The following is a 15,840-nucleotide window of genomic DNA, read 5'->3' on the forward strand; positions in this document are numbered from 1 at the left end:
CGCAATCTCACGTGTCTAGCGCAAGCGCAAACGCCACCAAGGCACGAGCCACTACAGAGGCCGCACGTGCCAGGGCCGCATACGCTCAGAAAGAGGCAGCCATGAAACTAGAAAGGGCCCGCATAGAAGAGGAGGAGCAGACAGCGGCTGCCACTGCCACTGCAGCCACTGCCACCGCTGCACGGAAAAAGACAGAGGTGGACGTTAACCTAGAGGCCCTAAATCAAGAAAGAGAAGCTGCTGCCGCTATAGCCCGAGCCGAAGTCCTAGAAGCAGCCGCGCAACAGGATGGCGGGGAGCAACCGTACAGACGGATTGCCTCAGAGGATCCAGTCCAACGCACTGAAGACTACGTAAGGAGCCTCTTCAGCATAAGCACCAGTGCACCATCTCAACACGGAGGGAGTGACACCACAGACACAGGAGACTTGCTAGGTCCGCGAGGAGAAGACGCTGCTCCTTCAATGGTACATGCTGCCTGGGATAGCCACAGCCGCAACAGTGATCCACACGCCAGCGCGCACACGGATGCACCACAACCGGCTCGCAATCCAGGTACACCCAAATGGGAGAACACAGACCCTCACACTGACCAGCAGTCATCACACGTCCACGCCAAGGAAGAGGCGACTGCACGGACCCTCCCAGCAACTACCTCAGAACGGGTCAAACACGCTGATGCCTCAGGCCTGACAGACATAGCCAAGTACATGATCCGGCGTGACCTGGTGCAAGCAGGACTCATCAGCTTCAACGACCGCCCTGAGAACTACCGGACGAGGAAGTTCACGTTCAAAGACGCAATCAACAGCTTGGACTTCTCAGCAAGGGAGGAGCTCAACCTGCTATTCAAGTTCCTGGGGAACGAATCCAGGGAGCACGCGAAGAGACTTCGGGCAGCAAACGCGAACCAACCCCAAGTAGGTCTTGACCTAGTGTGGGAAAGGCTAGAAGAGTGCTACGGTAGCCCTGAAGCTGTCGAGGATTCGCTCTTCAAAAGAATCGACAGCTTTCCCAAGATCACAACTTGAGACTACTCAAAGCTACGAGAGCTCGGAGACCTGCTGCAAGAGCTGAGGTCGCAAGAAAAGACCATTCCTTAACAGGTCTCAACGTCCTAGACTCAGCTCGTGGAGTGAGACCCATCCTGGAGAAGCTACCCTTCAACCTCCAAGAAAGGTGGATTTCACAAGGCTCCAAATACAAAAGGGAGAAGCAAGTCGCCTTCCCCCCCTTCTCATTCTTCTTGAGCTTCATCCGCGAAGCGGCAAGGACAAGGAACAATCCCAGTTTCATCTTGGGTACGCAAACCACACACAGTGCAAGCAGCCTGAGGAATGAGAGACCAGTGGCTAGATACGGTAACACCCAAACACCCATCTCGGTCCACAGGACGGACATGCCTCCTACGACCCAAACTACTCCCGATCAGTCGGTCGCCGGAGACGAGAAACCAAGGGACCTTAACAAAGAATGCCCTATACACAAAAGGCCGCATCCGCTTAACAAGTGTATCGGATTCAGAATGAAACCCATAGAGGAGTGAAAGAACTTACTCAGGGAATGGGGAGCTTGTTTCAAATGTTGTGCTTCCACAACTCATTTATTCAAGGACTGCAAAGAAGCCATGAAATGCACAGAGTGCGATAGCGACAGGCACATAGCTGCTTTACACCCGGAAGCTATGGAGCCGAAATCAAGCAAAGCCCCTAACCCTTCGACAAAGCAGGGCGGGGAGGAAGAAGTGGGAGATTCACCCCCCACGACGTCGGTAGCGTCCAAATGCACAGAGGTATGTGGAGAAGGAAACGACGGTAGATCTTGCTCTAAAATATGTCTGGTAGCAGTGCACCCAGAGGGACAACCCCAAAGAGATAAAAGGATGTATGCAATCATCGACGACCAGAGCAACTGATCGCTGGTCAGGTCAGAATTCTTCGACATGTTTAACATACAAGACAGCGCTTCTCCTTACACTCTCAGAACGTGCGCAGGGTGAATGGAAACTACAGGGAGAAGAGTGAATGGCTACACCATATGCTCAATAGACGGCAAAGTGAACATGCCCCTTCCCACACTCATCGAGTGCAATCACATGGCAGAAGATAGGAGCGAGATCCCCACACCAGACGTGGCGCGACACCATCCCCATCTAAAAGCTATTACCGATCGTATCCCACCACTAGACGAACGCCCAGATCATGCTGCTACTTGGCAGGGACCTCATGAGAGCACACAAGATCCGCGAACAGCGAAACGGGGACCACAACGGCCCAAGCACTCAAAGGCTTGATCTAGGATGGGTGGTAGTGGGAGAAGTATGCATAGACAGGATACGAGGACCCGACAACGTAGACGCCCTACGAACAAACTTGTTGGAGAACGGTCGTACATCCCACTTCAAACCCTGTCCAAACCACTTCCAGGTCCACGAGAAGCTCGAGACCAAAAGGAACTATGGAGATGCGCTTGTGGCAGGAAAATACCCCAATGACCTAGGGAGTACAGTGTTCCAGACAACAAAGGACGACGACAAACAGGCACCATCAATGGAAGATAAAGAATTCTTGAGGTTAATGGATAAGGAGCTCTTCAAGAACATATTAGGCAGTTGTGTGGCCCCACTACCATTCCGCTCACCAAGAAGACGCCTCCCAAACAACAGAGACCACGCCATGTCTAGGCTCGCTTCGCTTCGCCGTAATCTACAAAGGAAACCGGAGACCAAGGAACACTTTGTGGCCTTCATGCAGAAAATCTTCCACAGTGGCCATGCAGAGTTGGCGCCCCCACTGAGAGAAGGCGAAGAATGCTGGTACCTCCCGTCGTTTGGCATCTACCACCCCCAGAAACCTGGCCAAATTCGAGTGGTATTCGACTCCAGTGCTCAGCATCAGGGAGTCTCCCTAAACGATGTTCTCCTCACCGGGCCGGATCTGACAAACAGTCTTCTGGGAGTGTTGATCCGCTTCTGCAAGGAGCCAATCGCCATAACAGCAGACATTCAACAGATGTTCCACTGCTTCCTTGTGCGAGAAGACAACCGTAACTACCTAAGATTCCTGTGGTACCAAGATGACAACATAGAAAACAAAATCACAGAGTACCGAATGAAAGTACATGTCTTCGGGAATAGCCCATCACCTGCGGTGGCTGCCTACGGCCTCAGAAGAACGGCCCAAGACAGAGAAGCAGAGTTTGGGAAAGACGCCAGGAACTTCGTCGAAAGAGACTTCTATGTGGACGACGGATTAAAATCAGTTCCCACCAAAGAAGAAGCCATTGATCTACTCAAAAGGACACAAAAGATGTTAGCAAATGCCAACCTAAGATTGCACAAAATAGCTTCCAATAGTGCCATAGTGATGAAGGCGTTCCACGCAGTTGATCAAGCAAACGATCTCAAGAATTTGGATCTGGGGACAGACACGCCTCCCATACAGCGGAGCCTGGGGATAAGCTGAAATCTTAAAACAGATACCTTTACGATCCAGGTAGCCATCGAAGAAAACCCCTATACACGTCGCAGAGTCCTGTCCACCGTTAACAGTCTTTACGATCCGCTAGGATTCATGGCTCCTGTCACTATACAAGGGAAGTCTCTTCTCAGAGAAATATCCTTCGAAAAGCAGGAATGGGACACCCCACTACCCCCAGAAAAACGGAAAGAGTGGGAGACGTGGAAGTATTCCTTGAAGGCACTCGAGCAACTTCAGATCCCATGCCCCTACTCACCTATATCTCTCACCGCCGCACACAGCAAAGAGCTTTGCGTATTCTCAGATGCCTCCACAAAGGCTAAAGCAGCGGTGGCCTACCTAAAAACCACAGACGTGGGTGGAAGTTACCACATCAGGTTCATCCTTGGCAAGGCTAAGCTGGCGCCACAACCCGACCATACTATACCCAGACTCGAGCTATGTAGTGCAGTGTTAGCGGTAGAACTAGCGGAGCTCATCGAGAATGAGATGGACAGCAAACCAGATGCCGTCAGATTCTACACAGATAGCAAGGTGGTACTGGGCTACATATACAACAAGAAAAGGAGATTCGACGTATACGTGGCCAACTGTGTAGAAAGAATCAGGAAGTCAACCCAACCAGAACAATGGCACCACGTGCCTACAGATCAAAATCCTGCAGATCATGCCACCAGATCAGTACCCGCATCACAACTGCAGAACATGTCGTGGCTCACAGGACCAACGTTTCTTACGCAGCCCGCGGAAACGCCATCAACTCCAGTCGAAGGTTTCAACTCTAAGGATATGTAAAAACGACAGTGGAGACAGGTGCAGCACTTGGCCAACACATTTTGGGATCGCTGGAGACGCGAGTATCTGGTGACACTCCAAGAACGCCATAAATGGCAAACGGTTAAACCAGATATCCAAGTAGGAGATGTGGTTCTGTTGAAAGACAAACAGGTGACAAGAAAAGAATGGCCCATGGGACTTATTATTAAAACCATCCCAAGCGAAGATGAACGGGTCCGCAAAGTGGAAGTTCGGGTGACCCAGAATGGGATCGTTAAAACCTTTTTAAGACCTATCCCAGAGATTATCCTTCTAATGCCTAAATCGGACTATAACAAGGAAGAACTGACTACCAGTTCTGTGGACTCTGAGAGACATTGTGGTGCATCAAGCTAACCTAGAGCTGTGCATCCGCCTACCTACCTTACCGAGAGGGCTAAGGACTTGAAGCTGGTGGTACCGGCCGTTATCCCATCGTTATGTGGACATGAACTTTGCATTGTTATGTTATGTTATTGCACATATGTTCCACATATACCTAGAATAGTGGTATCTCCAGATACCAGACGGGGAGTGTCCTGGAACTATATTCCATATTCCTCTGTCTCTCCTTTAGTTATGGGAATCATTTCTCCCTTGTTCCGTTGCCTGTCATTTTCCCCTGTCCCAGCAGCTTGCTGTATCAGAAATGCAACATTATTGCTACATGTTGTGGCTCCCTTAGACATTTCTGTGAGTTGCTATAGCAACCCCAGCCTTTCTCTCAAATGAGCTAGTCTGCTTTCTCCCCCTCTGTTCTGCCCACAGATGGTCTGTCCCCAGGCTATCTTGCTACCCAGAATACATTGGGACTTCCCTTTCCATCATCACCACCGGATGAGTGAGTACCCTTCTTGTAACTGCTCTAGTGGCAGGATTACCCTTTTCACCTGTCCTTTACTACAAAGCACCCACAGAGAGGCATTATCTAAACACCAACATCTCTTCACAAGTGCCTGTCTTTTATGCTGCCTTTCCTAAATAAAGTCAAGAAAAGATACAGAACTTGTTGTGCTTTGGAAAGAGGGAAAGAGTTGAACCCATCTGGACTAATCATCTTACACATGACCCTGGCCTCCAGAATAGATAAAATGGTTGAGCTTGAATTAATAGCTAGGGAGCAGCAGTGTGATATCTAGGCATTACTGAAACATGGTTGGATGAAACTCATGACTGGGCAGTTAATTTAGAAGTTATTCACTTTTTTGGAAAGTTCAAGCAAATGGAAGAGGAGGTGAAGTATGTTTATACTGTATGTTAAACAGGATCTAAAATTTATTATAAGGGAAGACGTTTATGAAAGAAATTATGAATATGTAGAGGCCTTGTGGATAGAAATTAGTAGTGGAGGTAAAAGTACAAAGAAAATGTTTGTAGGGATATGCTGTAGACCAGGGGGGCGCAAACTTTTTTCCCTGCGCCCCCCTGCCGGCGGTCCCCTCTCTTTCGCGCCCCCCCTAACCACCATTGACCCGCCCTCCGGCGTCATGACGTCACGTTGCCATAGCAACGTGACGTCACATGACCTCGCGGCGTCATTTTGACGCCGCGTTGCCATGGCGACGCAAGAAGGAAGCCGCCGGAGTCACGGGTAAGTATGATTTACAGAGGCCCTGCAGCTCCCCGGGCACTTAATTTAAGTGCCTTCGGGAAGCACGCGGGGCCTCTGTAAACCCCGCGCCCCCCCACCGGCAGTCTCGCGCCCCCCCTGTTTGCGCACCACTGCTGTAGACCACCAAATATCTGTGAGATGTGTGTGTGTGTGTGTGTGTGTGTATATATATATATATATATACAGTGGTCGACAAATCACCAAAAAATCTACTCGCCACAAAAAAAAATCTACTCGCCACCTAGTACCAAACGTGTGCTGCTTGGGCCAATAGGAGCTCGCCACGATGTTAAATCCACTCGCCCGGGGCGAGCAAATGTATAGGTTTGTCGAACACTGTATATATATATATATATATATATATATATATTTACATACACACACAAACACACACACACATATATGTATAAATATATATATATAATAGATAAAATATAACCATGGCACTCTCTAGAAAATAAAAAATAGCAAGCTTAGATATAATGGTTGCAGGTAGGACAATCCGTGGTCTCAAAAAGCGGATCAGCATATAATATAAAGGGGAAAAAAATAGTCCACAATGCTCCAGAGTTGAAAAAGTACAAAATATTTAGTAATGCATTAAAGCTGGTACAGTACAAAAATCGACAGCGACATTTCAGACTACATTGGTGGAATGAGATGTTGGCAAGTTTTGGAACAACATTTAAGCCTCCTTCCTCCTGAAAAGATGTAGTGTTTTTGGTTTTGCATTGGGAGTTTGATAAAGGACCCTGTGTGGTATACACACAAATAGTAAATACAGCTCGACCCCGTTTTAGCCCGATCCACTACAAAGCTGATCTGCTTATAACACGGTCTAAGCGTGGCTCCTGATTTAAAAATATCTCCTTTATTTTTATTATAACATTCAATGCTTTATTGCTAGCAGTCACACATACATACACACACACCCCTCCCCCCTACACTAATAATTTTACCATACCATGCAGGAATCGAACCAATAACCTTTCAAACACTGGTAGCAATTCTGTAGCTGCTACACCATAGGATTGGTGTGATGTCATTGACTCAATGAACAAACTTAACTTCTACTGCACAGTATTGAAAGGCATGGTGTAGCATCTACAGAATTGCTACTAGTGTATGACGTGTCATGGGTTCGATTCCTGCATGGTATGGTAAAATTATTATTGTGGGGGGAGGTGAGTCTGAGTGTTGTGTATGTATGTGTGTCCATTAGCAATAAAGCATTGAATGTTATAATAATTTTTTTTTTTAAAAACCTTGGAGATGTGCGCCGCGCATATGGACGCAGACTGATGAAGAAGGGAGAGGAGAGAGCTGCAGAGAAGAGAGAGATGCAGATGCCAGGTTAATTCCTCGCGCTGTGGCCATTTTGTGATCCCGGTTATAACACGATCCTGGTTATAACACGGGCTCATTATGTGGACTTCGAGCACTGCGTTATAACGGGGTTCAGCTGTATATATTATACTATATCTGAGAAATGTTATAGTATATTAACTACTAACCTGAAAAATGCCAGCAAGGACAGTTACAGATGCTGCCACAATTACTCTTTGTTCCTCAATTGATAGAGCGCTTGTGTTGATCATCTCTGTTGTTGTTGAAGGTACCTGTGTTGTAAAAGCTGTGGTACTGGAGATGTCGTCGACCACTGTAGAATTGCCCGGGTTAACAGGATCAGGCACTAACCTCAGCACGACTGAACCTACCATCATGCTCAAAACAGGAAAAGGACCTACAAAATGTAAAGTGAAGAACTGGATAGACCATCTATTTACATTAAAGTTGTTTCTTTATTTCACTTCATAATAATGAAGGCGTATTTAAGAAATGTTTGTTAATGTAAAGGAAAGGAGTTGGTGCTAGAATATCTGTGGAGCTCAGAACGCAATCTCGCAGGCAGGGGAACAAAAGAGGACTCCCTCCACTTCCGTTTGTGAGACCACGATCACTTGATTGCTCAGAGTGGACAAGCAGTTGCAAAGTGCCGGAAGCTGTGGCACACAAAGGGTTATTGAATGTAGATTTGTTTGAAATCAAATATAGTAGTGTGAGGGAGAGGGGCTTCCCAGCCACCCTCTATAACCTCAGTGCCTGTTCCCCTGACCTGCTCTCCCTACCTTCCTCTCCAGATTGACGCCTGTGCCTGCGCCTGGTCTCCCCCTGCTCTGCTGGGGAGGAGGGGAAATGGCATGCTGCAGATAAATAAGACCACACAAGATAGCCAACAAGGTTGCCCTCTATTTCTCGCAGCCCTAACTAGTCACCAATGTCCTCTCTGCTCCACTACCACCACCCTACCCTGCTGCAGCAATGGGATGGAGGGAAAAGGGGATGGCCAAAGTGGAAATCCAGCGTGTGAAGGTAGAGCCTCCATGTCAGGACTCCTTTGTCCTGTGTTGGCATCAATGTATCTGGGGGTCACCATCCGGGGGTTCTTCTACCAGGACAGATGGCTGGTCATACCCCCCTGATTCCTTCATCCTTTCTCCCTGCGCAGGCACAGGTTTTTCGAGACCAAGGAGAGGATTCCTTGTCTTAAAATCTGGCCTTCTCATTGGCCAGTTGTTAGCCCTGCCCCATTGTGTCTGGCCAGGAGGCTGAGCTATGACATTACCCTGATGTGGACTTTTCTGATTGGCCCCCGCTTCTACTGGCAATCCCCCTGATTGGCACGGCTTCAGACCCATAGCCTTGAATGGGGCCATAATACCTTAAAGGGGCACACACTGCCCCTAGAATCAGACTCACTGGGTAATCCATCTCAATGCTTTGGATCTCCATTGGAAGAAATTGGTTTCTGCAGCAATTCCACCTGTCTCTGCATCCAGCCCCAATGAACCTTAAAGTACACATTGACTATAACTGAACATTGTAAGTTATAATAACTGTTCCATTACCCTCCACTTTTATTTGTTGTTTCTGATCTTTATGGAATCTTTTTGTGCACTGTAAACTTCTCTATTCAACCCATTGTTTAATAGCTCTATTGTTGTGACTGTCAGCTCACGTGGTCTCTAGTATGCGGTGGTATTTAGTTAGGGTGCTTACAGGGGATTCTGTGTCCCTGGCATTTTGCTTGGGCCCCATAATCCCCAGTAATGCCTAGGTAACATTATGTACAGGGACGCTAGTCATTGAAGTTGGATTGACTCCTTGTGTGAGTCAGGGATTAGTGGGAGTGGGTAGGGGGTGTCCCCTGTGTAAAAGCAGTGATCTTGGGTGGGTCCTCTCATAGCCTGATTGGTGGCAGCACAGAGTTTAGGCTAGGATTGTTACTGTGTATGCACTGGGATTGTTTAACTTTACTCTGTGAATTCTGAGAGCCCTGAGACCCTGAGTTAGCAAAGGTCCCATTGCCCCCAGAAACCATAAGAGAATAAGAGTACATTTGTGGCTCCCACCAAAGGCCTGGGGTCACTGGGAGGGAGGTACCCCAGGTATAAGAGCGAAGTTCTTGGGTGGGTTCCCCCTAGTGGTTCTGGTCGGTGATGCTACCATCCTAACAGAGTAGGCTAGGATTAGTTAGTGTAGGTTTTTGGTCACCTTTTTGCAATAGCCCTAGCGGGATTCCATCATGGTCAGTAGGACCAAGGCTCTTTCCTGGTGGGTAGAGTCTGAATAGACTCGGTGACCCGCTGTTTTTGGTAACCGACGGTCTCTCGTTCCGTGACAAGTTACCGTTACTATTTTGAAGATAAAGTACTTTAATCACCAGGTGTACTGTTTCCAATATGATGATAGCATTATTAAGTAACTTACCAACTGATATATGCCTGGACGTCCCAAGAAAAAAATAAAGGATGACTGGGAAAAAAGCTGAATAAAGTCCGTAAGCAGGAGAAATATTCACAAGTAGAGCAAATGCCAGACCTAGAAAATATAAAGAAGTGGAGTTTCAGAAAATGTAACAAGATTCTGTATTTCATTGTCTGTAGATCATACCTAATTGGTATGAATGTTGTGCAGTTATTCTTAGACCCTGGTTATGTTAGTTTAAATTTAAAACCGGTACAGTTCAGTAATGTTTAGAGAGGGACCGAACAATCGGAATCTGTTCTGCAGATTTCCGACATAGATTTGGCTGAAATTCAATTTGCACCCCAGAATCCAACGGTGGATTGGGCACTAAAAAAATCAGGCCAGATACCACCATTAGATCTGTTCCATCTGGATTTCTTAGAAATCCAGAATTTGAATCACTGAAATAGGGCTATTGCTGGAGTGTGAGTGGAACAATCACTTTTTGATCTAAAGATGCAACGAAATGGCTCCTTTGTTATTAGTAATGGTGGTAGAATTTTCCTAATAGATTGCTAACCAATTTGGGAGGAGCGCAGGATTTGTGTATTTGTTTTCCATAAATGTAAGACCAATCTTCTTCCTACAGTTGTTGCATACCCCAGAAAGGTATTGAATTGTATAGTGTCACTGATATATTCCGTTATAGGGACAGATCTTAGCTCACCTAATTCTGTTTTGTGAAATAGTTTTTTGGAGGTGTCTGCCCCCTCCTTTCAGGTTCTGATCTCCTGGCCACTGCTCCAATGACCAAATACTGTAGGTATCAAACATCTCTCTACTGAAGAGGTGGTGTGTCTACTGCATGACTAACATCAATAAGAGAAATGTGTGTGTGTATATATTACTACTTTTCACTAAGGAACCTATACACAACACAGGGGAGAAGGAGCGAGGACTCAGTGAGTAAAGACACTAACTGGCACTGAGTTTGAAGCAGGGGAACCTGGTTCAATTCCCGGTGTCTGCTCCTTGTGACCTTGGGCAAGTCACTTTATCTCCTTGTGCCTCAGGCACCAAAAACATAGATTGTAAGCTCCATGGGGCAGGGACTGGGTCTGCAAAATGTCTCTGTAAAGTGCTACTTAAAACTAGCAGCGCTATACAAGAACAAACAATTATTATTATTATCATATTATAACCAGACACACACAATATACACATTAATGCATGCACAATAATTTCCAAACCACCCCCCCCCACACACACACACACACACAAAATACAAACAATAATACATACTCTACACTTACCTTGGGGCAACTGGGAAGAACTGAGGACCGTCACCAGAGATAGAAGTGTAGCCTAACCTCTGTTTGGACCCAACTTCTACCGGGCCCACAGCCACCAGGCCCAGGCTCTCCCCCGCTCGCGACCCAGCTTCTAACTAACCTGCTCTCTCTGTCTCTCTCTCAGCGCCTCCCTCCTATCCGTGTATAGGCATTCACGTCATTCACCGGAGCGGGTAATGGGAAGATACACGGAGATGCAGGAAAACAGAGAGGGAGACCGCACAGAGAGTCATCAGAAAGACAGAGATAAAGGCAAGGTGTTTTAGATCCCTTAAAATTCATACCAGTAGGCAGTACCGGCACTAATTGTTTTACCGGTACTGCGAACCAGACCAAACCGGCCTACTTTCACCACTGAGTCCCCCCTCATTCTAAATGTTCCACAAAATTTGATGAAGTGTAGTGCAAGGCAATAGCTCAGACATAGAAAAAAATGGCCTGAGAAACAGCGCAGGACCTTGTAACAAAAGCAAAAGGAGAGGAAGCTTCAATGTCTGCTTTCCAAGACCTGATGAAGGTGTTCTAACTGCACAGAGCTCTCCATTTTTTAACCTAAAACAACTTTGTATTCTCTTTAATTGTCCCATTTATGTAACAGTATATAATAAATATCCGACAGATGTCAAACTCTGTTGTCATTCTGTTAGGTTACAAAGAAATATTAAAATGTTCACCTTGTAGAACCGCTACAAGTCCAGTGCTGATCCCAGAAATGATGTCATTGAGAATCCATTCCTTAAAGTTATATACGGGAAGCCATGAAGCAATAGGGAGGAAAGTGAAAGCAATTCTCTTGGCCTTTTGTCTGGAACAACTGCAAAAAATTTTTATGTGATCAACATTTTGTTTTCATTTTCATGTAGTCATTTTATTCTGATCACCTCTTTCAATCATTTATGTTGCTTGATATAGTAGGTTATATAAAGTCTGTCTATTACATGGTGAGCATTACAGTATGCACGACTGTATATTACTAAAGCAACATTATCTATTGTTACAGTTTACAGCTCAAACTGCTGGGAACATTTGCAACAAATTATCCCAAACAGGAAAGTGTTACAAAGATCTTGCACTGCTTGGGAGGTGGGTTAAAACCTGCTCTAAAAATCAAAAGATGTATTAAAACTCATTAAAAATGGCCTTAACAGTTGAATAAAAAACAAACAAAAAAAAGTCACTATTATTTAATAGTACAGAACTGATTTATTGGGGAGTGGGGGGGGGAAACATGTAAGATTTCATATATTCTGCTGCTTTAAGTCAAACCTAACGCTGGAATTACTCCAATTTAGACCCTTTAAAATGGCATTTACAGGAGAAGAGAAGAGGGAAAAAAACTATGTCAGTGTCTGGATGGACTACTTAATAATGCCCCGTTATTTGAAAATAACAGTGTTATCTTGAAAGAAATTGCTGTTAAAGTTTATGAGCTCAACTACTGGATTTTATTTTTCCATGTAATTGTTAGTAATTAAAAGAGCAGTTCCTCCAAAACATTTCTCTTTTACACCCCCCACGCTTGGAACGCTTAGCCAAACACCACTACTTTTAGCGCTGGGGTTCCCTCGGTTCCTGAGCTACTTAGCAATGAAGTTAGCTGGTTTATATCTCCTGCAGGGGAAACAAAATGGCTGCCAAATCCCAGGCTAATAGGAAGTTGCAACACCATTGATTGTGGCTTCCTATTGGATGGCCATTTAAATCTCCTTAAATAAACAGGAAGTAATAGCGGTAACTTCACCAGTAACTAAGGGATGAACTAAGGGGTCCCCATAACTGAAAATAGTGCGGTTCAGATCTGGAAAAGCTCCCCAGTTTCAATCCTATAAAATTGAGGCAGTTAGGGTTGATGGCTCCTTAAAGATGTTAACTCAGGGAAAATAACATTTACGAGTTACAAAGGAAAAACGCCTTTTTCTTGTTTAATAAACATGAACCTGCGGCAGTATATCTGGTACTTGTTGAGATAATACAGTGACATCCATTTAGTTAATATCATTTGATTGTCCACATTGTGCTTCTTATATAGTGTTAATCTACATAACAGACCGACAATAGTATTCATTTTCATGGTGATTGAGCAAATGATATGTAAAATATGCTGAAAAACAAACGGGGTCCCTTTTGTCCTGAACACACTGTGAATATATACAGTATACATATTTACATTCATACACTATTTAGATAGCGTATCTTAAGTGTCTGAAAGAAAATAGAATGACAAGCCTTCTTAATTCAGATCGTTATGTAAAATTATGATTACCAATGAGGATATAAGACTTTCCTTAACATAATCAGCATTTAAGTATCTATTTAAACTATAGATGGCAAAACTACCCTCACAAAAGAATAATTAGCCAAATAATAACCTGACAATAAGGAAACTGCAAAAGATCAGCATAGGGATAATATCATTATTGAGAATGATGGTTGACAGCTAAAAGGAAATATTAATTAGAGTGAAACTAAGAGCAAGATCTTTAAAAAAGTTTTTTGTATTACTAGGTTAAACATACTTCATTTCCGGTAAATATTTAATGTGGAGACCATATGTATTTTATTTGTTCTTCCTTTCTTTTTCTCTCTTTTTCTTTCTAATAGATCAATCTATAACATGGACAGAATCAAACATGTCCAAAAAGTGATTTACCTTATCTTATATGAATTCATGTAACATGCTCACTTACCCAAACGTTTCTTTGAGGTGATCCAAAAATGTTTTATGACATCTAAACACTTTTTCGTGATTTTCAGAAAATGTATTTTCTGAATATATGGGCCTGGCCACAACATAATGATCCCCCTGGAGGTCACTCATCGCTTCCAAATATTTTGTTTTGTGTGGAATTTCACTTGATCTGCTGTAAGAATTAATTTCTTTGCAGCAAATAACTGAAAATAAAGAGTGCATTATATTCATTCAGGGGGGGAAATGTAATTTAATAAAAAACATAATACATGTCCATCTCTTCAGTTGTTGCAAACTCAAAAGATGTTGAATATAAAATACATTGAATATATATATATACATTTAAAGAGCAAAACTGCACAGAGATACTGCATTTTCTGACATTGACCATATTTCTGCATATCGATTTCCCACATCTTTAACAGTAATGGTGTTTCTTTAACAATGTTTTAACATTAATTAAGTTTTTTTTAATCACTGTAACTAGTTTTGTACATCTTTATGTTTCCATGAAAATGAATAAAGTTGCATTGCATATATTATGTTATCTCTGCAAAATCACAAATCATTTTTTTTATTTTCAGAAATTGTTTCAAGACTTAATAAAATGATTTGCTTGTTTTCCAAAAGTTATACTTATTTTTTAGTAAATAATTAAATATATACTCCTAATGTTCTACTTTTAGAAAACAACATATATACTATATGAGTGTGTGTGTGTGTGTGTGTGTGTGTGTGTGTGTGTGTGTGTGTGTGTGTGTGTGTGTGTGTGTGTGTGTGTGTGTGTGTGTGTGTGTGTGTGTGTGTGTGTGTGTGTGTGTGTGTGTGTGTGTGTGTGTGTGTGTGTGTGTGTATACATTCATGTAGATACTTTTCTTAAATACAGTAGAGGCAGCATTTATTCTAACAAAAACCAGTGGCAATTCCCCAAAAGACCCAGGTACACCCAGGTACATTCTGAATACATGCCTTAAACTTTCCTTAAACTAGCCCCAGCATTTCTGCATTGATTAATGCACTATCAGATTAACAGCAGGGGGTCCCTGGCAGTCCCATTCAAACTGAATTGGACTGCCAGGGATCCCTGCTGTGTTAATCCTATGGGTCGTTAGTCAATGCAGAAATGCCTTAAACGTGCCTCAAACTAGCCCAGAACATACCCAGCACATACCCAGCACATACCCAGAATGTAACCCGGCTAGTTTACAGCAAATGTTAGAATAAACGTTGCCTCTACTGTAGTTATATATTCTTGCATTTTATGCATCTATCTATTATATTCAGTATTTCATATTAGTTTTCCAAACCTTACCTGTTTCTTGGAAGACTCTTGGGATCCTGCTACCAATTTCCTTGTGAGAAGCAACCCCTTAATGTTTCTAAAGGCAGCACATTCTTCACCTTTTTAAGCATCTCCTATAAGCCTGCAAATACTTTATAATACTGTTTAATGTAATAATTAACTTGGATTAAATTTTACAAGTACATGAAGATTTGTGACCTTGACCATATATTCAATGGGCAGGATACCTGAGTCTTCTTTAAGTCATTTGCAAGTCTGTATGTCATATAACCTTTTAACCATTTACTGCATACTTGAAAAGCAATGACAAAAGCTTCATATTGCATTCAAAGCCACAGTGTTTCTCAGATCACATAAGGTGCTCTAGTGCAAGGTTTATCAAACTTTTCCATATTGCAGAACAGTTCACTGTTAATCGTTTAGAGGACTCTCCTACTTACCCTTAGCCCTGGTTAACTATATATATGTTTTATGTACAGTATGTAAAACATATGTCAATAACTCTAAAACCAAGTCTTTGATAGTGCTAAGAAAAGACATTTACTGCAGAAGAGAGCTTCAGGAAGCAATTTTTTTAAGGCTCCAGGAAGTAGCCCTTTAGGAGACCCCAGTTTGAGAATCATTGCTCCAGTATTTACGATTCAGAAAGGCAGTAGACAGAAACAAGGATATGCAGAACGTTCTATGCACACTTTGGGGCCTAATCAGGTAGCTTCGATAAAATCACTGCCATATCGAACGTTTTGGCATGATCTACCGATCAGTCTGACATATGTGTTATCACGGTATTCAGAAAGAGTTATCGCAAGTCAGATACCGTTCGGTAGTAACGTGCCAAT

The 15,840-nt window shown here is 43.7% G+C and overlaps 1 protein-coding gene across 2 annotated transcripts in view; it reads right to left on the minus strand.

Annotated features, from left to right (window-relative positions):
• Window positions 1-15,154, minus strand: part of LOC142494961 (chloride anion exchanger-like) — a 68,720-nt gene extending 53,566 nt beyond the window's left edge. For both annotated transcript variants that reach the window (XM_075599723.1, XM_075599722.1), the window contains exons 1-5: window positions 15,011-15,154; window positions 13,697-13,901; window positions 11,684-11,823; window positions 9,679-9,789; window positions 7,422-7,651 (exon numbers count right to left, since the gene is read on the minus strand). In XM_075599723.1, coding sequence (XP_075455838.1) covers window positions 7,422-7,651; window positions 9,679-9,789; window positions 11,684-11,823; window positions 13,697-13,827 — 612 coding nt within the window. In that variant the 5' untranslated portion in view covers window positions 13,828-13,901; window positions 15,011-15,154. The remainder of the gene's footprint in view (window positions 1-7,421; window positions 7,652-9,678; window positions 9,790-11,683; window positions 11,824-13,696; window positions 13,902-15,010) is intronic.
• Between the last annotated feature and the right edge of the window lie 686 nt (window positions 15,155-15,840).

Source organism: Ascaphus truei, chromosome 5 (genome assembly GCF_040206685.1).
Source record: "Ascaphus truei isolate aAscTru1 chromosome 5, aAscTru1.hap1, whole genome shotgun sequence".
Lineage (NCBI taxonomy): Eukaryota > Metazoa > Chordata > Amphibia > Anura > Ascaphidae > Ascaphus > Ascaphus truei.